At 48.3% G+C, this 24,493-nt stretch overlaps 1 protein-coding gene across 14 annotated transcripts in view; it reads right to left on the bottom strand.

Annotated features, from left to right (window-relative positions):
- FNBP1 (formin binding protein 1) overlaps positions 1-24,493 on the bottom strand; it is a 94,815-nt gene that overhangs the window by 20,597 nt on the left and 49,725 nt on the right. For all 14 annotated transcript variants that reach the window (XM_036416288.2, XM_036416303.2, XM_036416290.2 and 11 more), the window contains exons 5-8: positions 18,118-18,180; positions 17,484-17,588; positions 2,112-2,240; positions 621-767 (exon numbers count right to left, since the gene is read on the bottom strand). In XM_036416288.2, coding sequence (XP_036272181.1) covers positions 621-767; positions 2,112-2,240; positions 17,484-17,588; positions 18,118-18,180 — 444 coding nt within the window. The remainder of the gene's footprint in view (positions 1-620; positions 768-2,111; positions 2,241-17,483; positions 17,589-18,117; positions 18,181-24,493) is intronic.

The following is a 24,493-nucleotide window of genomic DNA, read 5'->3' as shown; positions in this document are numbered from 1 at the left end:
TTTAACAATTTGTCCCATGTCCCAGGGCGTTTAAAAAAAAAAAAAAAAAAAAAAAAAAGTCCCGAAAACACCGCGGGTCGCGGGACAAATTATTAAAAATCAGGACTGTCCCCAAAAGCGGGATGTCTGGTCACCTTAATGTAAATGCTTTTTACACAATGAATTGTGTTTACTGCATAGATGTTATTCTCAGGAAGCTACATTAGTTCATAACAAACATTTTTCTAGTAATAGTTTTATCATTAGAAAGAAAGAATAATTCGTGCCGAAATTATTGGCTCAGGGGATAGAGCGGCGGCCTGTGGACTGAGGGGTGCCAGGTTCGATTCCGGTCAAGGGCATGTACCTTGGTTGCAGGCACATCCCCAGTAGGGGGTGTGCAGGAGGCAGCTGATTGATGCTTCTCTCTCATTGATGTTTCTAACTCTCTATCCCTCTCCCTTCCTCTCTGTAAAAAAATCAATAAAAGATATTTAAAACAAAAAAGATTCAGTGGTGATGGGAAAATGGAAGGGGGCTCAAAACATGGAAATCCCGGAGAGCGTGGAAGCAGCTACTGTGGACGCTGGGAGCCATGGCCTGTCACGAGAAGGCTGCACGAGGGCACCTGCGATACTCACAGTTTTCCCATCAATGCCCTCGGCCGCCTTCACTATTCCATCCAAGCACTTCCCGATGATGGGAATCACCTGCCGGTCGACTTCTGCATAGGTCTTCATGGATTCTCCGAGCCTCACTATCCTCTGCTCCTCCATCTCCTGTATTTTCTGTAACACCAGATGTTGTGTGAAATTCACCTGCCCGCTGCTGTCATGGAATGCTGCTGCTTTTCAGCAGCAATGCGAGCGTGGGCCACTGTCCAGTAAGCAGACAGGCCCACAGAGGGGCTAGAGTTAGAGTATTTAAGGGTATGGCTCCTGGGCACACATTTTATGAACCGGAGGGCTGCCCAAATGTGTGCCTTACACAACTCCACTCCTATTTCAGCCAGAATCCCAAACTCAGGTTCTTTCGGTGTTAACACCACTTGGCATTCGATTTCCAACGTTTCCTTCACCTTGGACCCACTGCTTTACCCTTTGCCAAAAGCAGGGCATTGGGGTAACTGGGCTGGGACGTAATCAGCGCAGCTTCCTCCCGCGAGGTGGGGGGCTCTTGGTCCCTTGTGTGCAGATGCTATGATTAAGGTGACCAGACACCCTGATTTTTAACAATTTGACCCGCGGTGTTTTAAAAAAAAGTCCAGATTTTCCCACCAGATTTTTAACAATTTGTCCCGCGTCCCATGGCGTTTTAAAAAAGTTCCGATTTTTGGAAAAATCAAGACTTTTAAAAAGCCATGGGACGCGGGACTAATTGTTAAAAATCGGGACTGTCCCGCCAAAAGCGGGACGTCTGGCCACCTTAGCTATGAAGCACTACTGTTTTTTTCTACAACTGCACTCGAGGCTGTAAAAGATTCCCCAAGTGACTGGACATGTGTATATATTTCTTGTTTTGTTTTATGGCTTAAATACCTTTTCTCATGCCGTTTTTGAAAACATAAATGAGGAGTCAAAAGAAAAACAATTCGAACAACTGTCACCTGTTCAAATCCTACACCTACGAATGCTAATTGATTCCTAAAGTTAAGCTGGCTTATTTTTTTGGGGGGAGGAGGGGGAGGCGGTAAACCGGAAGGTCCTTTTAGCAAAGGGAGAGTTAATCTAAGAAACACAGTGCTAGGCTGTAGGGGCAAACCAAGGAAGCTAGCAAGGCTACTGATGAATATTGAGTAAGGTGATCAGACATCCCGCTTTTGGCGGGACAGTCCCGATTTTTAACAATTTGTCCCACGTCCCTCGGTGTTTTTAAAAAAAAGTCCCAATTTTTGAAAAGAATCTTTCCGCGGGACAAATTGTTAAAAATTGGACTGTCCCGCCAAAAGTGGGATGTCTGGTCACCTTAATATTGAGACGGACAGTTTCCTTCGTTTTACTGCGAGTCCACGTTTGTCAGAAGGCTCCCCAAAATGACGTGGGTGAGAGGAAACGGAGAATCATATGAATAACTTAGACTGGAACCAGCAGCCACGACCCAGAGCCACACGTTCCTTAAAGAGACAGGCGCACCTGGAATATGTTGGGAATGTGAGTGTGGTAATAGTCGCGCTGCTCATGGTTGAATTTCTGAAGATTCGATGAGTAATCAGCTTTGCTGTCCTCTGCCATTTGGTGCCGGATTTGAGCTTGTTGTCGTGCCTGGGGGCAAAAATAAATAAATAAATAAATAAAAAGAATATCTCCATGTTTACAGAGACCGAGTGAAAGCCTAGAATTGCGAACTGGAGAGCTGGGCTCAAATTTACCTCGAAGGTGATGTATTCAGCAGGTGCTATATTTTTAAAGATTACAGTTTACAGTGCACATGATTTTGTGTCTGTGCCAGGGGTACAGCATAGTGGTTAGACAGTCATATACTTTACAAAGTGTTTCCCGGATATTTCGTACCTACGTGGCACTTCACACAGGTATAACGATATTATTAACCATGTTCCAAATGCCGTGCTTTACATCCCCAGGAGTTCTGTAGCTACCAATTTGCATCCTCATTTTTTACTTATTTAGGTAGGAATATGTGCTCTACTGTGTCACAAACTGCGACCCTCCATGTTGTCTTTACTTGGCATTCCTGTCTAGGGAGACACCAGAATCAGCATTCTTTCTCACCTGCACTTGCACTTGGCCAGATTCACAGCTTTATGTCACCTGGATGGCCCTTGTAAGAACATCTGTGTCCATAAATATATGACATGACATTACACACACACACACACACACACACACACGTTTTCTTCTTAAGGAGGGGGACAGGAGAGAATCCATACATTTTTAAATTCAATTCTCAGCGGGGTTCCTGAATGAAAGGGGCACAGGAGCCATGACCGTACTCTCTGACCCTCCCCACACTCGTCTGTCTTCCCCTTTGAAGAAGCAGTGAGCTGCACCCTCCTGGCGCTCTGTATGTCTGTGTGTGGATGCTGTTTGTGGGCTTCCTCCCTCCTAAACCATCAGTAATAAAACTCACACCTGTGTTCCCTCTTCTCACTCACACTTTGGTTTCTCACATGCCTACAGGAAAGGGGCACGTGTTGGCATGTTACAGAATGGATGTCAAAGCTCCAGTCAGTACGTGTGTACACGTCAAGTCACCCCCAGATACCAGGGGTGGTGAGGCTGGCAATCGGTCCTCCGCGCACCCAGCACCCGGAGGGTCCCCAGCCAACACGCTCAGGAGCACCGCCCGCGGCCAGAGGAAGGGAGGCTTGGCGGGCCACTGACCTGGCCAGCATGCCACCCGGAGCCAGCACACCACAGGAAAAGGGCTTGTTCCACATCCCCAAGGCAGCTTCTTGTGTTTGCTTTTGCCTTGTTTTATGAACCCAACGGTTAAAAACAAAAAAGAAAAGGAAAAGGAAAAACAGGGCCGTTCAAACGTAACCCCGAGAAGACACGTGGGGGCTGATGGCGATAGCATCTCCGCGGGCGCTGGCACCGCAGTTCACGCTGGTTTCCTGCCGTGACGGGAAGGCTGGCCTGGTTCTCACTTCCTGACCCTGACTCATAGGGCCCTGGGGAGCCAGGGTGGTCGCTGGGCTGGGAGAGGCTTCCTCTGTCCTCTTCCCCATCCACACAGACACGCTACCTGAACCCAGCAGCGCCACACGGTTTCCTAGGGCCTCAGGGACCTCAGAACCACCATGTGTATTCCTCACCTCCCCTGGCATCTCAGCTGCCACTCTCTCTTAGTCCGCCACCACCCTCTGCCATCCTGACCATATGCTGCGCTTGGCTTCCGCTTCACTGTGTCTCAGTAAACACATCACCCGGCCCCGGCAGGCTAAGTGCCCAGCTACCCTGACAACCCCACGCCCTCCTCCTAGATCCTTCCTCACCCGCAAGCACCCCATCTGTCCCTCTCAGGCCAGCCGCACGGACCCGCTTTACCCTCCCAGTACCGGGCCTTCACCCTCACAGCTCTGTTACGAATATGGAAAAGCACAAGGGAATTCCCAGGCAGGCCTCAAAGGTCTAAAACAGTCTCTGTTTCATTCAGGAAAAGACACAAAAACCCCGGGGTGGGAGGGCTCATCGGTTCTGTGAACAGAAGGACCAGCCAGAGGGCGGAGAGTCCCGGGCTGGTTTTGGAGAAACGATTCTACCTGGGTGACTTTTTGCAATATCTTAGTCTGACACAGAGATCAGTATGTCATTATTATATATAGGGCGTCCCTTCCCCACCAAAAAAAAAATGCATACAAACTTAGAATACAGCTATAAGTTATATTTACTAAAATGCATTTCATTTAACAGCTATTAGCTGAAAGTGTATATACATTTTTTTTTGGGGGGGACACCCTACATATACACGTATGTGTGTATGTATGCATGCATGTATTTACGCATGTACACACACACCACATGAGTGGATAATGCCTCCTGGGGACAAGTCCCTCATGCCAGCCTGGAATACTTTCCTGGTGAGATCTGGGGGCGAGCCCTCGGGAGGCCCCGCAGCACATGTGGGAGGAAGTGGCTGTGATCCGCTTCCTCACCCCTCCCCGGAATCTCCAGTGATGTCTTCCCTGTGGCTAGCTGATGGCCTCTGGGAGCATATTACTGCATAATGGTTTCCTGATGTCCTTTCCTATAACTAGGGACCTCTGGTGCGCACTGTGGAAGCGACCGAAAGCAGCAGCCAGATGTGCCAGCTGGGCAGGAGAAGAGCCAGGCCCACATCCGCCGGAGGGAGCGGGTCTCCCTTCTACGTTAAAGAAGCCAGTCTCTCTGGAGCTTCCCTCGAGCAGCAAAGCTAAGGTGACCAGACGTCCCGATTTTTAACTATCTGTCCCGCATCCCGGGGCGTTTTAAATGCCCCGGGATGCGGGACAAGTTGTTAAAAATCAGGACTGTCCCGCCAAAAGCGGGACGCCTGGTCACCTTAACAAAGCGCGGACAGAGAGGGCAGAAGTCCATGGATTTCTGCGGCCCCCCTCCCGCTCACTAAAGGGAATAGAGAAGCACGTCAAGGAAGCACTCTCTGGCTGTACACTTGGTTCTTCAAGGTCACAGCGGGAAGGCAGGCCTGTCTGAGCCTCCATCCGGGACCCATCTGCTTTGCATTAATCCTCACTTTGGAATCCCGGGCCATTGTCCTGACCAAGTTTTAATGTGGAAAGTCTATTTTTGTTTTGTAAGCTGTTGTGTTTAATGTGACGATGGAAAGAGCCGGCTCCATCGGTTACTTATTATAACAGGTATGCTTCTAGAACCATCTTTAATAGGATTTTCAAACATTATCTGAAGTGAGCGGTTAGTGACTAGATGTGTTAGGAAGTGCACCTCCTCACGCTCATCTACACGGAGATGAAAACACCTCGGTGTCTCATTTCTTTTTAAGTCCGTCTAAAAATAGCCACTATTATCTTCAAGAGGCACAGTAGTTCCATTAATTAAAATTTCCATGCTAACACTGAAAGGCACCTGACTTACAGCTACATCCTGCAGGGCAGAGAGTTCAGAAGATTTGAGCTTTTTTTTTTTTTTTTTTTTTTTAATGAGTCAGAGTCACGGAATTTAGAGATAATCTAAAAAAGCCCAGAGTGACCACAACGGCAGGAGCCTGTAAGTCACACACACCTTTGAATAAGACCTAGTCCGCTTTCACTGTCAGTCACAAACACTGAATTTAAGCTGGAGAATTCCTGTGACAAGCCCTTGGAATCTCCCCAAATAAATCCAAGTGAAGTATGTACTGGTGACACATGAGTTCACTGCTAGGTAACCTTTTTTTTTTTTTTCTTTTAAATTATCTTTATTGTTGAAAGTGTTACTGGATAATTTTTTTTTCTTTTTAAAAAATGTTATTGAATTTATTGGAGTGACACTGGTTAATAAAGTGATAGAGGTTTCCGGTGCACAATTCTTTAAAAAAAAATAAATCTATTTTATTGATTTTTTACAGAGGAAGGGAGAGAGATGGAGAATTAGCAACATTGATGGGAGAGAAACATCAATCAGCTGTCTCCTGCACACCTCCTACTGGGGATGTGCCCACAACCAAAGTACATGCCTTGACCGGAATCGAACCTGGGACCCTTGAGTCCGCACGCCAACACTCTGCCTGCTGAGCCAAACCAGCTAGGGCCCGGTGCCCAATTCTTTACGCCATCTGTATGTTGCATTGTGTGTTCACCACCCCGAGGTAAGCCTCCTTCCGTCAGCATCTGGGTAATTCTGAACACAGTCTGGCCCCACATCCTATGGAAGTACAGCTTCCTGCCCGGGAGGTCAGACTTGCAGTTTCTAAATAAAGGAAACAATATCCTAGACACTGAACTGCGGCCCGGGCTTCTGAGCCCGAATGGGCTCAAGATAAGAATATGGGAATGCACTTAGATTATTAGCACGGACAGCGTGTGAAGTGACTTCCCTGTTCGGCTTCCTGGGTCCTGACCAGGAATTGAACCATGACCTCCTGGTTCACAGGCCGATGCTCAATCACTGAGCCATGCCGACTGGGCAGTAACAAGATTGATTACTTTTTTTTTTTTTTGATTACTTTTTTATCGTGACCTCAGCCGCCGCAGGCTGTGTGACCCCTGCTGTCCCTTAAGGGACACAGTTCACGGCAGAGCTCTGGGCACATAATATAATGAAGCACCAAACCCTGTTCATTACCAAAAGTTTGGGGACAGCAAATGAGGAATATTTGACAGCTTTGGTTGCTCAAATCATGGTAAATCTTCTCTGCAGCAGCTGTCCTTTCAATGCTTTATTTCCTCATTACCATCAGAGGCCAAAGGCATGTTAGGCTGGAGGGGAAGGGGCTGAAATGGAGATTTTGTCCTGAAGTCCCTGCTCCGCTCCAGAGCAGATGGCCTGACGCGGGCCGGGACCCGCCGGCAGGGTGTGCGGCCGGCCCGAGGCGCAGCGAGAACCTGGCACTTGGCTCTGACCTGCCTCTCTTCCATCCACTGAGCAACCGACTCAGTATTGTGGAGAGCTGTGTTCTTCGGCCACCCTCTCTCTTTAGTTCTTTTTTCACCCAATTACAAAAAGGTACCGGGCTTTTTCAATCCCCACACCTTCGGGCCTCTGATAATCACTCATCACAGTGACAGCCTGGAGTTCCCAATTTGTGTGTGTGTTGTCTGCGAAAACATCGAAGGCGGGCACTATAGCATGGAACAAATCACTGGAAAGTTCTAGAAATATGGCTACAAGGATACCACTAAATGACACCATGGTGGTCCCCAACCAACAGCTGGCAAATGTGGTGAGTCTGAGCCACCGAGGCGCTCCCACCAGCAGACACCTCGCTCTGGACAGTCCAGGCTGATGAGAAGCGCACACGTCTGCACAGAAGGCCCGCAGGGAGATCAGAAAAACGGCAGCCTGCTGAGAATGCCTGAAAGCTGGCCCTGTGTACTGATTACTGGGATTTGTCAAAAACTAGTGTCTGACCCAGAATTCTACCAGTGGGAGCTGATCCTAATGAGACCATTTTAAATGGAGTCTGCATCTGAGGAATATGCCCTTGACTGGAATCAAACCCAGCACCCTTCAGTCTGTGTGCTGAGTCTCTATCCACTTAGCAACACCGGCTAGGGCTATGTCACTCCCTTAATGCACCACTGTGCAGCATTTAAAAAGAAAAAATAATGCGAAGGAATATTTAGCCCAGCCGGAGTAGCTCAGTTGATTGAGCATCGACCCATGTACCCAGAGGTCGTCAGTTCGATTCCCGGTCAGGGCACATGCCTGGATTGCCAGCATGATCCCAGGAGGGGGAGTGCAGGAAGCAGCCCATTGATGTTTCCATATCATTCCCTCTCCTTTCCTCTCTCTTTAAAAAAATATATATTTTATTGATTTTTCACAGAGAGCTAGAAACATCGATGAGAGAGAAACATCGACCAGCTGCCTCCAGGGATGTGCCCACAACCAATGCACATGCCCTTGACCAGAACCAAACCTGGGACACCTCAGTCCAAAGACCGACAGCTCTACCCACTGAGCCAAACCGGTTTGGGCTAAAATCAATTTTTAAAAAAAGAATATGTAACGATCAAGGAAAGTGAAAGCTGTATATAATTTGTTTTTAACGTTTCCAAAACCAGTATTTACAGCATAACCCCATTACTGTAAAAATATAAAACATTAATAATGACCACTTCTGTAAGAGTGATTAGGCAATATCTTTTCTTGCCAACAAGACTAGTGAAAGAGACAAACTTTAACGCTGAATTCTAGAAACGGAAAGAAAGGTTGAAGGCCTGCTTGGAGGCCCCGAAAGAAAACAAGAAGCTCTGAAGAGATACGGGAGCAGGAGGGCTACAGGGGAGGGCGAGATGAAAAGGCCTCTGTCTGGAACAATGTTGTTGTATGATAAATGGCATTGTTCACATTTCCCAGCACAGCCGCCTCTAGGATACATTTCCAAGTTCAAGACTAAGAATGCATTTAGAAATTCCTATTCAGCCCGAATGCTGGGAGTTTTTGTTGGAGCCTTCCAGGCCGGGCACTCGTTGCCAAAACAATGAGTCTGTCTTTGATAAATTATAAAGGCGGCTCAAATACAAAACAGAGAAAAACTTCAAAATAAGTTAACCAAAGAAATGTGCTTGAGCTATTCCAGGAATTTCCTGATTTTTTTTTTTTTTTTTTTTTTTTAACAGCCTTACAAAACGGGTCGCCCCGGCCTGGCGGGTCCCCTGGTGCAGAGTCTCGGAAACAGGAGCGAGTACGGGGAGATAGCAAATGAGACCAGCATCTCAATCCCACACGGGCCATTCACTTGCTAAACAGCGCTAAGAAAAGGCCTCTGTTCCCCTGCATCCCGGATGCTTTATTTGAAAAGCAGAATGCGAAATATCTGCTTACTCAAGGTGAGTGGCAATGTCTGCTCACAGAGAAGCCAGTGCTGACATTGTTCATCTTGATGCTGGCTGGCACAGCCCCAAGGTGGGCCCAGAACAAATTGGGGAGGAGTCAGAGGCTCGGAGCCTCTTCCTCTTCCCCGGCTTCTAATTGCATTGTCATGGGCAAGGGCCTTGCATTTTCAGGGACGGCAGGTTTGAAATGGCCTCTTTCTCTTCCTCTTCTCCTCTTCATAAGCAACCTCGCCACCGAGTATGACAGTCACGAGGTCTCATGGACAGACAGCTGAGAGAGCCGGGCTCTAGGAAGTTCATGCTTATATGACCGCCATTCTCTCCTGCTGTGCGGCTATTGTCAACGACAAAAATACCGAGAGCGCTTTGTCAATGGAATTCTAGAAAATCTATGTTCCATAGGAGAGAAGAAAATTATTCATGATACATGACCCCTTCCCACAAGGTAAATAAGTGAAATCCTATGCTTCTAGATCTGAGGAAATTCAAGGTGTCTGGAGTTAGGTTAGCAGGTGTTTACCCAAGCCACAATAGATTTCAAACAGCAATGTTTCATACCAGAAATCTTACAGGTAAAGAGAGAGAATCTTTGATGGGCTGCCTCCAGCACACCCCCTACTGGGGATTGAGCCCAAACCCAGGCCTGTGCCCTTCAGTAAATGCTATCAACGAGCTTCAGGTGTAAGATCATAGGCCTTCCTCTCCTCTAAGTTGACTGACACCAAGTAGAACGTCTGTAGTGACCAGACAAGACAGCCAGGGAGCTTGTTGAGGTCTGAGGCTACAGGGGGAAGTGGGGAAAGAGTGTATTTAAGAAACAAAAAAACCTTCCACGTGTGCATGTCTTATACAGGTGGTACCAGAATCCCAAGCCCAGGTGAGGAGCATAAACATTAGTTTGCGATTGTCTGGAAAAAACAAATATAAAACCCTGAGGGGAGGATAGTCCCACAATCCTGCTTTCATGGGATTCTCAGAGAGGGAAAATCCCTGCTGAAGATATGCTCAAACCAAAAAGACAATAATAATCATAAACGCACGAGAGCTGACACGATAGAGAAAATGACCTCCATAGGAATCTGAGCTAAAAGAACATTTTGAAAGAAAATATATAAAACAAAACCATGTAACATGATTAAAGAAATTTTAACAACCAATGGGAATCACAAGAAGATGACGTGGCCTGCAGGATCACATGGCCCCGCCCTGTGGACAGATGGGGAGCCGGTGACTGCCCCTTTCTCTAATAATTGGAGAAAATTTCCATTAAATTCTATTTCCCATGGGAAATGTCCAAGGAAGTAAACATATCTATTACTACTCAGGACAAACATTAAGAATGAAACAATAGAAGCCATTCAGGATGTCCATTTAATACAAACATGCTGAGAAGCAAAGTAAATAAAACAGAAACCCTACAGATGGCTTCTTGCAGGACAGATATAAACAGGAGACTAACAGAAGTGTCTTCTCTAGAGTCTCCGATTTGAATACTGATCCGCTTAGAAAAGAATAGTCAGCAACAACACTCATTTTTGACAGTGTTCTTCAGTCTATGCTGTGTCCTGTAAATTAAAAGCAGTTTAAATGGAAAGATCAAGCTGTAGTTGCAAAATCTATTTCCTGTATTCATACTAACCACTTCCTCTTTTGTTTTGTTTTTTAATTGTTTTCTGAATTGTTACAATGAACAATTCCTTCAGACAGGTTATATGCAGCAAATGTGGGGCAAGCACTAAAGATATTAACGCGTTTCCATAAAGATGTCAGCTCCGTAGTTACAGCCAGGGCAGAGAAAATATGGAACAGCACAGCTCCTTATACGTCCAAGGACTTAAGGAGTCGCCTTGCTAGAGGCTGTTTCCCCAAATGGTAAAAAAATGGAACATTCTACTGCTCAGCTGGCTTCCGTGAGCACAGGACCTGCCCAGCCCGGCCAGGGCTGTCTTCCCGGAGCCAGCAACTCTGATCCCACCCGAAGCAAACTCTTTTTTTTTTTTTTTTTTTTTTTTTTTAAATCAATCTTTATTGTTCATATTATTACACAGGTTCCTCGTTTCTTCCCCCCTCCACCAGGTTCCCACCCCACCCTCTGCCCCCTCATCCTCATCCATTGGTGCACAGTTTATGTTCAGTCTCTTCCTCCCTCCCTTTCCCCGATAGTAAATCCCTTTTCAGATAGCAAATCTGTTACTTAGCATTCTCTCATATCAATAATACCTCCACATGCCCAATGATACACTTCACACAAAAGACATTTCCTAATAGGACAACCAGCCTCATCCAGGCCCCACTCAAGGCACTCACAGATCAACACCCCAGGACTATACTAACTCAACACATCCAGATATAAGCCGAAGCAAACTCTTAAACCACTGAAACTCATTGGTTTCATCAAGACAATTACCAAGCTGATCATCACTCAAGTCAATTTCTTTGTACTTGCTTACAATGGCACAGGTTCTTTAACTTTCCTTTTCTCTTTAAAAGATCCTACTGACACGTGACATAAAAACCAGCCCGTGTCCATGGGATGGTAACCAGAAACGTGAAGTTTCATCACTTAGCTCTTGGGATTCTACCTTAACTCATGCCTCAGGATTTCATATTCCACTCCACCTTCGGGACATCTATGTAGAATTTAAAAGCTAATCATGTTCAAAGCCAAGTATTTTGAGAAGCCGTGATGTCACACAAAAATGGAACTAAAAAGTGTCCTAAGAAACCCATACGCTGTTCTGAGTGCTCGTGGTCAGGATTATAATTTAATTTCGTTTGTAAAACATTTCCTCAAACTGGGTTATATAATCAAACTCACGATGAAGCCAAGCAAGGAAGCCTCTCACTCTGTAGAGCACATGTGTCAAACACAAGGCCCGCGGGCCAAATCCGTCCCGCCAGGCCTTGCAATGTGGCCCGCACCGCGCTGTCATCACTGCACTCCGCTGCGTTTCCATCACAATGACAGTTTATGACAGTTCAGTAAACTATTCGGCCCGCGATTTAGGCTGGATTTTAGATTTTGGCCCCTTCTCTGATTGAGTTCGACACCCCTACTGTAGAGCACATGTGTCAAACACAAGGCCCGCGGGCCAAATCCGTCCCGCCAGGCCTTGCAATGTGGCCCGCACCGCGCTGTCATCACTGCACTCCGCTGCGTTTCCATCACAATGACAGTTTATGACTGTTCAGTAAACCATTCGGCCCGCGATTTAGGCTGGATTTTAGATTTTGGCCCCTTCTCTGATTGAGTTCGACACCCCTACTGTAGAGGGTCCTTCTGCTTAGTCAACACTCAGAGTGGCAACGGACTGGACTAAAGACGCCGGTTTTACCGTTTCACATTCAACAACCGCCCGCAAAGCTGAGACGGGGAAGGACCCCCTCCGGCTGAAGGAAGCTAGACCTGCGGGCAAAGGAGAAACTGGTACGAAAGTTCAGAAAGCATTCCTTGAACTCTCTGACCATTTCTGCAGGCGCTTGTGACCAGTCCCTGCAGCTCCAGTGAAACAATATCCTATTCTGCACTTAGGAATTATGTAAGAGCTAACAGTCACAAGGCGAGGGCGACTTAGAGAAAGGGAATTATTCACTGCCTGACATGGATGAACTCGGTTTAATGCATGCATTTAGCAAACACTGCTCTCTCTGTTCGGAAATATTAGTCCACATTCCATTCATTTTGATAACCTTTTCCTTTTTAACCCCAACGCCACACTAACCAACGCAGCACCACCAGAATTCGGGGTGCAGGTGCTGCCTCTTGCCTAAGTTCATTCAGCACGCTATTACGCCAAAGCAGAGGGACTGGGAAATGCCATTCCAGAGTTGTTCAGGGGAGAGGAGGGGAGATTCACCAGACAGTGAAGTAATATTAGAAAGAAAGAGAAAGGCATGTTCCTTGAAGTCAAGGATTGGGTGATTACATGTTGGTGTCTGTGCCGCCCCCATCTCACCAGCACAGTCAATGAATAATGAGGGAGGGGAGGAAGGAAAATGAATGGGAACGTTACATGACTTAGGAATTCTGCCAACAAATTCAGTGTTTGTAAAAAACGAGAATACCATAAAGATCATGATTCCGCTAGAAATCCCTTGAGTTAGAAACAAAAACAATGGGGTGACTCATGTTGGGGGCTATGTGGGAACAGAAAAAACAGACTCAGAATTCAGTTGGATAAAAAGCTATACCAAGCAGAAGCAAAATGTAAGGAAAAATAGTTACCAGAGAGATTTTATCATATAAGTGAATGGTTCCTTAGAATTCTGGTTCTTAAAAAGTCATCTCCAAAGTAGGCTTGAAATACTGACCCGTTAGAGAGTGCTCTCTTGCCCACTTGGTTGCACGTTACACTGTGTGGCCGGGAGGCGTCTGGCCAGGGCAACCTCCCTGGTCCATAGCAAGTTTTCATACAAATGTTGGGGAGCAATCCCAGGGAAGCTTTCTTACAATAGCAAAGGTGGGGGGGGGGGGGGGACAGTCTGGGAGAGATTTGCCAGGCAAAGCTAACTCCCAAAAGCAGGCCAACTGGACTTCAAGGCATGAGCATGAGCGTGGAAAGAAGATGACAGCACAGTGATGACCAATTAAATCTCATGGAAGATGTGACAATTCTAAACTGTATTTCTTAAAAAAAAAAAAAATTAAAAAAATATATATATATAATTGTTTTTGTACAGCGAGGAAGGGAGAAGGATAGAGAGTTAGAAACATCGATGAGAGAGAAACATTGATCAGCTGCCTCCTGCACACCCCCCACTGGGGATATGCCTGCAACCAAGGTACATGCCCTTGACCAGAATTGAGCCGGGGACCCTTCAGTCTGCAGGCCAAGGCTTTATCCACTGAGCCAAACCGGCTAGTAAACTGTATTTCTTAATAAAATAACTTCCCAGTAGAAGAGCAAATGGACAGGAAATGGCAAACCCTCCACCGTTATCCTCATACAGTTAAATTACGGATCACTGGCCACTGCCATAATGGTGGGAGTGTCTTGTATTTATTAACTCACGGAGCGCTCCCACCAGCCTCTGCGCTGCATTCCCGCTGTACCGACAGGAAAGCAAGGCTCAAAGAGGTGACCTGTTTCCCTCAACAAAGGTTACAGCGAGCCGACCCCAAAATCCTTAATGGCGGGAAGATTTAGACGACATAATCAATAAGTCTGATCTGAAAGAAATATGTAGATGCTGCAACTACGAGCTGGAGAACATACAGTCTTTTCAATTCCTTAAAGAACACCTACAGCCGAAACCGGTTTGGCTCAGTGGATAGAGCATTGGCCTGTGGACTGAAAGGTCCCAGGTTCGATTCTGGTCAAGGGCATGTACCTTGGTTGCAGGCACATCCCCAGTGAGGGGGTGTGGAAGAGGCAGCTAACCTATGTTTCTCTTTCATTGATGTTTCTAACGCTCTATCCCTCTCTCTTCCTCTCTGTAAAAAAAATCAATTAAAAATATATTAAAAAAAAAAAAAAAAGAACACCTACAAAACAGACCATGCTAGGCCTCAACAACCATGAAAGACCCAAACTCGGGCTCAACAACCACAATGCCATTAAATTAGAAATCAATGACAACAACAAAAGATATGTTTAAATATGTCATACAACTGAAAAATTTCAAACATGCTTCCAAATAAATCATAAGAGAGATTAAAAATAAAAGAAATGAAAAAGATCAGGAAGTGAACAATAATAATAATACACATTAAATTTTGTGGGCTGCAGATAAATCAGTGCTTACATGAGAAAGTTACTCAAGTGCTTATAGTAGAAAAGAAGAAAAGTTGAAATGAGGTAAGCATCTGTAGAAAGGAAAATTTAAAGGGCAATAGATGAAATCCAAAGACATGGACAGAGCCCTCGCTGGCTTGGCTTAGTGGATAGGGCTTCGCCCTGTGGACCGAAGGGTCCCAGGTTCGATTCCTATGTGCCTCAGTTGCAGGCTCCTCCGCCCTGGTCGGGCTCATGCAGGAGAAACCAATTGATGTGTGTTTCTCTCACATCAATATTTCTCTCCGTCTTTCCCTCTCTCTTCTAATCTCTCTGAAAATCAATGGAAAAATATCCTCGGGTGGGGATTACAAAACAAACAAACAAAAAAAAACACACAAAGACCTTGAGGGGAAGGTTGAAGGAAAGGAAATGAAATAGAAAACAGAAGTAGAAATGAGAAGTTGCACCAAGTCAAATGTTGGTTCTTGGAAAATTGTAATAAAAATGATTTCGGAAAAATGACCCCAAAAAGCGGGATAGGGAGAATATGACTAAACAATATTATGAATAATCAATATATGCATCAAAAATTAAGGTGAGAGATTATGGCAACATTTAGCCAAGACATTTCAAAACTTAAGATGAAATGGAGATATTTCTAAAAAAAAAAACTTATTACCCCAGGATCAACCAAAGCAGCAGACATTAAAGGAATTGAATCAATAGTTAAAAACTTTCCCACGATACAGTATCACAGGACATTTAAGAACTGTTCATTTCACCTCACACATACTATTTCAGAATATAGAAAAATGAGTAACTTTACTGCAAAACTAATAAGGAAAGCAAACCAGAACAGACAAGAACCATTACAGACTAATCTCAATGACTACAGATGCAAAAATCTTGAGTGAAATAAAATAATGCACGGTGACCTAGTTGGAATTGTCCCAAGAATGCTAATTGGTTTGATATAAGAAAATTGATCCATGAAATCTATCCCATTAATGGGATGAAAGGAAGCAGAAAATGTATTTGGCGATATTCAATACCAAGTCAAGCTTAACAAAACCTCTTGGCAAAATAGGAAAAGAAGGGAAATCCCTTAACCTGATAAAGGTCATATTAAAATCATGCCAAATGGACAAACAGTTGAAGTCCTCTTTATAATCAAGCACAAGATAAGGCATCCACAATTACTGCTAATGGAGGTCAGAACCAGCAGAGCGAGATAAGAAACAAACAAAAGGCATAAGGATTGCAAAAGAAGGACTAAAACCGTCATCTATGCCGATGATAGGACTGTCTCTATAGAAAAGTCAAAATAGGAATGAAAAGAGTTTGGCAAGGCACTGGGCTCTAATATTAACATAGGAAAGTTATGTGCTCTACATTCCACGTGAAAAACATAATATTGAATAAGAACAAATAAAGTCAGAAGAGATTAAATGAGCCCTGGCCGGTGTGGCTCAGTTGGTTGAGCATTATTCCATAAGCCAAAAGGTCCCTGGTTCGATTCCCTGTCAGGGTCCCAACTTGGTACTGAATCCTCAAGCTGGGCATGTGCCCCGACCGGGAATCCAACCAGGGACCTTTTTTTTAAAATATTTTTTATTGATTTTATACAGAGAGGAAGGGAGAGAAATAGAGAGTTAGAAACATCGATGAGAGTCATTGATCAGCTGCCTCTTGCACACCCCCTACTGGGGATATGCCCGCAACCAAGGTACATGCCCTTGACCGGAATCGAACCCGGGTCCCTTCAGTCCCCAAGCCGACGCTCTATCCATTGAGCCAAACCGGTCCCTGCTAACCAGGGACCTTTTGGTACGTGGAATGACGCTCAACCAACTGAGCTACACCAGCCGGGTCAGGGTCAATCTATTGTAATTGAATACTATTTCTTATAGTTGCCTGTTTCATGAGAACTCACAACAAATGTATGGTAATGTAGAGTGACTGAGAATGGGTATTTTAACGTACTAGAGAATTCTAGAGGAAGGCATACTGACATACACCTTGGCATGAAGCAAGGAATCTGGCAGGAGGGGCAAATAACGAAATAACAAATGCACACTTTTCCAACTCCTCTCGCCTGCCACGGGCCTGGCAGAAACGGCTGGTGAAAGAAACCTCGGAAAAGGCAGGCTTTTCCCAGGGTAGGCAGCCGCTGTGGCCGCCAGCACCACCCCGGGCAGCGCAGCGAGGAATGAGGACTGTTATTTAACAGCCTGCTTCTGTGTACACCCTCCTGAGGACGGTCACAAAAGAACACTGCGCTTCGAGGGAGCACACGAAAGAAGACCCAGCACACGCTCTCGGACACTCCACGTGGCCGACGCCAGTGCATTGGGAGGAGCTGAGGACGTGCACTGCATGCAGAGGGCGTGCACTCGGGCGTCTGCTGCAGCCTGCTAGCCCCCGGGTGACTCACTCAGGAGCGAGGCCGGGGCGGGAGCCTCTTATCTGTCTGACGGAAGCACCAGACACAGCCCAGCTCTGGCTGCACATCCGCTGTGGGTTTCGAGAGGCGGCTTTTCTGTGAAAAGCCATTAGTGAAGCCACAAGCTCCAGACACCGAGCCCCAGGCCGGGCCTGGTCTGCCTCCTGTTATCACCCCGGAGCCTGAACAAACAGCAAACTGCCCAGCGCCCCCGGGCCCCAGGTTTCAGTCTCAGGTCCCCCAGGCGCTGACACAAATGGAAAACCATCCCACGTGGAGTGGCCTTTGTGGCCCCATCAGAAAGGAGAACTTGGGGACCCGCCTCCTGGGAGGGTGCGTGACAGACACTGAAAAGGGGAAGCGAGAGGCGGGCCCACTTTCACCTTACCTTTTCGACATCCGCTTTCGTGACGTTTATGTCCGCGTCCATCTTCTCAAAGTACTGCTGGGCCCGGTCGGCCTCCTTGCAGTCCCGCTCGAATCGCCGCTTGCTCTGGAAGGAGAGGGACGGAGGGGGAGAGGGGAGAGAGGAGCGGTGACTAACGGGACCAGGAGCGCCCCCTGAGCACTGGCTTTTACCCTCACCCCCAAAGAGCATTCTCCTCCTGTCGGATGGCTGTGTCATAACTCAGGACGCTATTTTATTTATTTAAACAATTCTTCATTGTTGAAAGTATTACATATGTCCTCTTTTATTCCCACTCCACCCCCTGCGCCAGCCTTTCCCTCCCTCTGTCTGTCTCAGGACGCCGTTTTAAAATCTGCATTTACGTTCACCCCAACTGCCTAATCTGCGTTCTTCACACGCGGTTTTTAGAAAAACACTCTCCTGGAGCACTTTGAGCTCAATGTTTTCCTTTAGATAAAGGTTTCTAGAAACACTCTCCACTCAGATTAGAAAAATCTCCCGAGGCATTCTCTTTGGTGTTTTCGATGGTTTTGAACAGTCTGACCCATTCCAGCTGAAATCCAGTTAGAAAACTGGCCCAGACCCCTCCGGGGGCGGCCGGCCCCTCACTCACCGACTCCAGCTGCTTCCAGCAGGTCTCTATGTGCTGCTGGGCCTTCCGTCCATCGTGGAAATGCTGGAAGTGAGAAACAGCGGGGTCAGGCACCCTCTTGCGCACAGTAACACGAGAGAAAAAGTCCACCCGCTAAAAGAATACTTAAATTTTAAAATATATATATTTTATTGATTTTTTACAGAGAGGAAGGGAGAGGGATAGAGAGTTGGGAACATCAATGAGAGAGAAGCATCGATCAGCTGCCTCCTGCACACCCCTTACTGGGGATGTGCCTGCAACCAAGGTACATGCCCTTGACCGGAACTGAACCTGGGACCTTTCAGTCCGCAGGCAGATGCTCTGTCCACTGAGCCAAACCGGTTAGGGCAGAATGCTTAAATATTGAACACCAGCATATGTGCACCCAAGAAATTAAGCGTTAAAAAAGACAGGGAAATGAAAACAAGAATAGCCAAGAGTAGCCTTTGAAACTTTAGATGTAATAACTGAATTCTCTAAGACGCCACTTGTAAAAGTGACAGGGACGTTTTAAGACAAAAGTCACTTCGATCTTTATTTTTAATTGCTTTGAGATATAACTCACACACCACACAATTCACCCGTGCAAATTTACAAGTCAATGGTTTTTACTATTATAGAATCACACAATTATGCAATCTTCACGATAATCGATTTGAGAACCTTTTTGTCACCCCAAAAAAGAAACCATGACCTCTTAGCTGTCTCCCTCCTGCCCAGATCCTCCCCAGCCCTGGGCAACCAACCACTCAGCTTTCTGTCTTATCGATACGCTGTTTCTAGAAGTTTCATAGAAATGAAAACTCCAACGTTATCTTTCGTGGCTGGCCTAAGGCTCTCATCACTTCATAGTGTTCACTGAACAGATGATCTTTTCCAGGTTCGTCCATGTGTCACAAATGTCCTTTTTATCACTAGGCGACATCCCACTGCGTGGATCTATGCCACCACTAGTGTATCCGTTCACCAGCCGCTGGCTTTGGGTTGTCCCGCGTGGGGCTGCTATGAGTAACGCTGCTACAAGTATTTGTATTATTGTTTTGTGCAGGCAGACGCTTCCATTCCTTAGGTCTTTTTAAATTTAAGGTGGATTTCCCTCCTGCAGTCTGCAGAGGCCCTGGGCCGGTATGTGCCTGCCGCTGACACCAGAGGGCTAGAGCAGAGCGGGCCTCACAAACATGAGGAGCCAGGGGCCAGAGAAGAGGGGGCAGGCTGGGGGCGTCTGGACCAGGGGTGCCGGAGAGGTGGTGGCAGAGGGTCAGGTGCTGGGCCCTTTCATCAGGAAAGCCGCCGGGATGTGCGGTTGCTGCGGACCAGGTGTGGGCACTGCCATGCTCAGGTGTCAGGGTGACTCCGAGGTTGACCTGACCTGCCTGGACATGTGAGCAGGCTCCTCACCCTCCGGTTCTGGTGGGGTTGCCATGGAGAGGTTCCGGCCTATCAGAACCTCCCCCAGCGAAGATGCTCTCGGCCGGCTGGGTCCCCCGACCAAGGCCGCAGCCCTGGCCAGGCAGCTGCCCGGCGCTAACCTGTTTCCTGGGGCGGCCCGGGGGCTCAGCATCCCGCTGGGCCCCCTCCGCAGCGCCCCCTCCGCAGCGCCCCCTCCGCAGCGCCCCCTCCGCAGGGCCCTCCGCGCTCCCATTAACCCAGGAGCTCTCTCTGGCTGCGCTAGCAGTGCCGCCTGCTTCCTGGCGGACAGGTAAGCGGGGAGGGCGCCGTGGGGAAGGCAGGTGAGGAGGCCGGCAGCCCCGAGGCCCTCGGCACGGCCTGGTCCCACCTGACCAGTCAGGTCCCAGGGCTCAGCTGAGTCACAGGAGGCCGCTGACCTGGCGGTTGACCTGGCCGCTGGGAGGCCGGGAGGCGGGGAGGCTGGGAGGCCGGGCGCACGGGGAGAGCAGGTTCTCCGGGAAAAGACTGCGCTTCTTGGCAGGGGAATGCTCCTCGCTCCGGTGCGCTCACATTTCAGGCTGTGAGCGCCACTCTCTACAGCCAGCTGCCTCCAGCAGCCACCTTTTAGTGTCTCTGAACCCAGACAGGCCCCGGGCTTCCTTTGTCCCGCCTCATCGCAGACACGGGGATGCCACCGAAAAGAGAGCGAGTCCGAGGCAGCAGCGAACCCGCAGGACAGGGCCACGGCTGTGGGGAAGTAAGCAGAGCCAGGCAGAGCCGGGAAGCCTTGAACTTCGGAGGAAGTACAAAGTGGAAGCCGGTCTCTGGAGCCACAAAGGTCCCTTAGAACGAGACGGGAGGGAAGCGGTGGTGAGGCGCGCTCAGGGGACAGAGATGTGGGCAGACGGGGAGGCAGAGGGCCAGGCCGGGGACGGCCCAGGACAGACGGGCTCACTGTGCCCTGCCAGCCCGAGGCCCGTCCGTTCAGAAACGCAACTTTCCCGAACTGCCCGAGGATCGTCCCATTCGGACAGCGGGGACCACCGTGCTTTGTGATTTTCAGAAAAGGCTCCCCATCTCTCCCAATTTCACTTTGAGATTCAAAGAGGGACCCATAAAGAGGGAGACACTGGAGCCCCACGTCCTGAGCCGAGCTCCAGGCTGGTGCCCGCTCCCGAGTGGACAGGACACACGCACGGGGGGCGCAGGAAGCGGCAGGCCCAGCACAGCGTCTTCCCCGGAGACACAGGCCTCACACACGGGCACACGGGGGCAGGAGGGATGGCTCCGGCTGAATCCCCACCCGCGAAACCCTCCCGCCAGCCTTCACTGGCTGCTTTAGGATAAATATGAGTTTATGTTTCAGGCACGGTGTGGCCCTGCCTGCTGGGAGCTTCCTCCGAGGCCTCCTGAGCCACAGCTGTCAGCCTAAAGCAGGGACCCCAACCCACACGCGTGATCCCAGGGCTTCACGGGATGTGAGAAAAAGCCCAGGTGCCTGTGACCTCTTCTGAATCGCTCTTTATAGCGTGTGCCCCTCCAAAACGTATGTGGCTGCCTGGCTGGTGTGGCTCAGTGGTTGAGCTTCGACCTATGAACCAAGAGGTCAAGTTCCAATTCTTGGGCAGGGCAACTGTGCCTGGGTTTCGGGCTCCATCCCCACTGTGGGGTGTGCAGGAGGCAGCCCGTCAGTGATTCCCTGCTTTGAAGCTTCTATCTCTCCCTCCTTCTCCCCTTTCCTCTCTGAAATCAATAAAAATATATTAAAAAAAATAAAAACTTATGTGGCTCACACACACACACACACACACACACACACACACCCCACACACACCACACACACCCCCACACACACACCCCACACACATACACACACTCACACACCACACACACACACACACACACGTACCACACATATACACACACCACACATACCACACTCTCACACACACTCACCACACACACACACACCACATACACACACACACTCACCACATATACACACACCACATACACACACACACTCACCCCACATACACACACACACTCACCACACACACACACACCACATACACACACACACTCACCACATATACACACACCACACATACCACACTCTCACACACACTCACCACACACACACACACCACACACACACACACACACACACGCACGCACGCACACCACACGCACGCACGCACACACCACGCACGCACACACACACACACATACTCATGCACACACATACACACACACCACACACACCCACACACACACACACCCCCCACACACACACACACACACACACGCACACACACACACACACACCACACACACACACACACACACCCCACACACATACTCATGCACACACATACACACACTCACACACCACACTCTCACACACACTCACCACACACACACACCACACACACACACACACACACACCACACACACACGCACACACACACCACACACACACACACACACACACCACACGCACGCACACAGCCCCTGCTGCCTGATCGCATAGGAGCCGGCCGATGGAACCAAAGCCCTCCCGGGCCGCGCGGGCCTGACCCAGCCAGCGGCGGTGTTCGACGGCCGCGAGCTGAGCTCACCAGCTCGCCAGATGTGCCTGCTGCTCCCTGGCAGCCACGCACACACACCTCTCCTGGACAGGGGGCGGTGTGCGGAGAAGCTGCCCCGAGGCCGCACAGAGCGGGATTGTTCTCGGGAGATAACAGGCCCTCCCGCTGCCCGCCCGCCCGGTGAGGTCATCGCCGCTCTCCTCCCCGGACAGACAGGAAATGCCAGCTCCCCGGCCCGGCCCGCGGGAGGCCCCGGCTTTCTCCCGGGTGAGATGCTTTCCTCTCTCTCCACACACAGTAAGACTTTCAAACATGCCTGATGGCCTCTGGGGCAGCGAGGCTCACTTTCGTGTCCAGGCTTGGGGTGATCCTTAAACATACAAGTACATCCATCCTTCCAGGCGGTTTTAGAAATTTCCCAGTGACCAGGGGTAGCTGAGATTAAAAAAAAATCACAGGGAAGCTAACCTGAGCATACATTAACCTAAAGAAAATCACAGCGACACGGCTCGCAGAGTGCGGCTCTGTGAGAAACCGGTGAGGCTGAACCCAGTGTGAGCGTGTTTATTGTCCTCACTCCACAATTAGGAACAACAGCTGTTTACTTTTACTCTATAAATACAATAGTTCATTAACTTCCAGAACTCCTGAATAAAGCAAAGTATGGCATTGATGTGGGAACAGCCACTCAAAAAGCAAACAAACAAACAAAAAACTGGGAGGGAGAAAAAAAGAATAAACATTCAATGAGGACCGTCAGCCATCTGGAATTTTAAATAAAACTCAGATTCCGCAGAGGAAAACAAAGGAACACAAAGACTTGAAAAGGGCAGAGAAGAGAGGAGCATCCAGAAAACATGTCTGTGACAAATATTATAACTTCCTCCAAACCCACAGCGCGGCGGGTCCAAACACTGGCCCTCTCAGCTGCCCGGGGTAATGCATGCGCCGCTAAGCTCCGTGGGCAGAGAGGTGTGTACTGGGCAGGAAAACTCTGAGCCATCTTCAGACCAGCTCAAAGGAGCGTTTCACCCTCATTTAAGTCCAAAGCCATAAACCCAGAACGAACGTGACAGGAGTCGCATTCTGCTTTGATTTAAGGCTTATTTTCCCCAAATTCATTTGTAATAAAAATACCTTCTCAGCAAACTTGTTTAAAGTTCCTAAAAGCCTCCTTCCCACCGCCATGCTCCGTGGCTTCACTTCACCAAACACTGACCACCTGGGCCGGGGGAGGGGACCCCGAGGAGCCCAGGCCAGGCCCAGGCCCAGCAGCACGGGCCTCCAGTGTCCACGCTCCCGAGCAGAAACGCGTGGCCCAGACATCAGCCGGGGAAGAGCCTAAACGCTATGCTTTTATGGTGGCAAGTCAAGATTGTCTTTTTAAGAATTTACCTTTGAAAACTCAACGTGTTTTCCCAAAGACCAGCCTACAGATCGGTGTGTCAGGGCCAACACTGGTTATTCATACCGCTGTGTGAGGGAGCGGCTCTGTGTGTGAGAATGAATACAGCGCAGGTGGAAACGCTGCGGAAAAACACATCTTTTCTCCTGGAAGCATGAGTAGCTAGTACTCTCCCATTGTGAAGATGTGAAAGCTCAGACATCAAACAGCTGACTCACTGTCACGCTAGGGCCACAAAGGCAAAGAGAATGTCCATCTCCCCCACCACCTGCCTTCTCCTGCCTCGCACGCCTCCACAGCAAGGGGAGGAGCCGTGTCACCATGCAGGCTCTTGTTAGGGATTCATCTATTTCAACCAGCAAAACCGAGATGAAAAATAACTCTCCACTAGGATTCTGGATTGAGCTTGGAAATACTCTAGGCTGCAAATTTGAAATCTCCCCTTTGAGCAGACAGGATTTCAGCCACTGTATCAAATGGCCCAAAGGGTATTACACTGCACTGGCTGGTTTGACTCAGTGAGGACTGGAGGGTCCCACGTTCGATTCCGGCCAAAGGCACGTGCCTGGGTTGTGGGCTCGATCCCCAATGGAGGGCGTGCAGGAGGCAGCTGATCAATGATTCTCTCTCACCAGTGATGTTTCTATCTCTCTCTTTCTCTCCTTTCCTCTCTGAAATCAATAAAAAATAATATATATATATATATATATATATATATATATATATATATTTTTTTTTTTTTTTTTTTTTTTAATTTTTTACAAAAGGTATTACACTGAGTATTAAGAATGGTACTTCAGCCGAAACCGGTTTGGCTCAGTGGTAGAGTGTAGGTCTGCAGACTGAAGGGTCCCGGGTTCGATTCCGGTCAGGGGCATGTACATTGGTTGCGGGCACATCCCAGATAGAGGGTGTGCAAGAGGCAGCTGGTCGATGTTTCTCTCTCATCGACGTTTCTAGCTCTCTATC

Source organism: Pipistrellus kuhlii, unplaced genomic scaffold (genome assembly GCF_014108245.1).
Source record: "Pipistrellus kuhlii isolate mPipKuh1 unplaced genomic scaffold, mPipKuh1.p scaffold_m20_p_53, whole genome shotgun sequence".
Taxonomy (NCBI): Eukaryota; Metazoa; Chordata; class Mammalia; order Chiroptera; family Vespertilionidae; genus Pipistrellus; species Pipistrellus kuhlii.
Note: the sequence above shows the minus strand (reverse complement) of the source record. Positions and strands in the feature narration are given on the sequence as shown.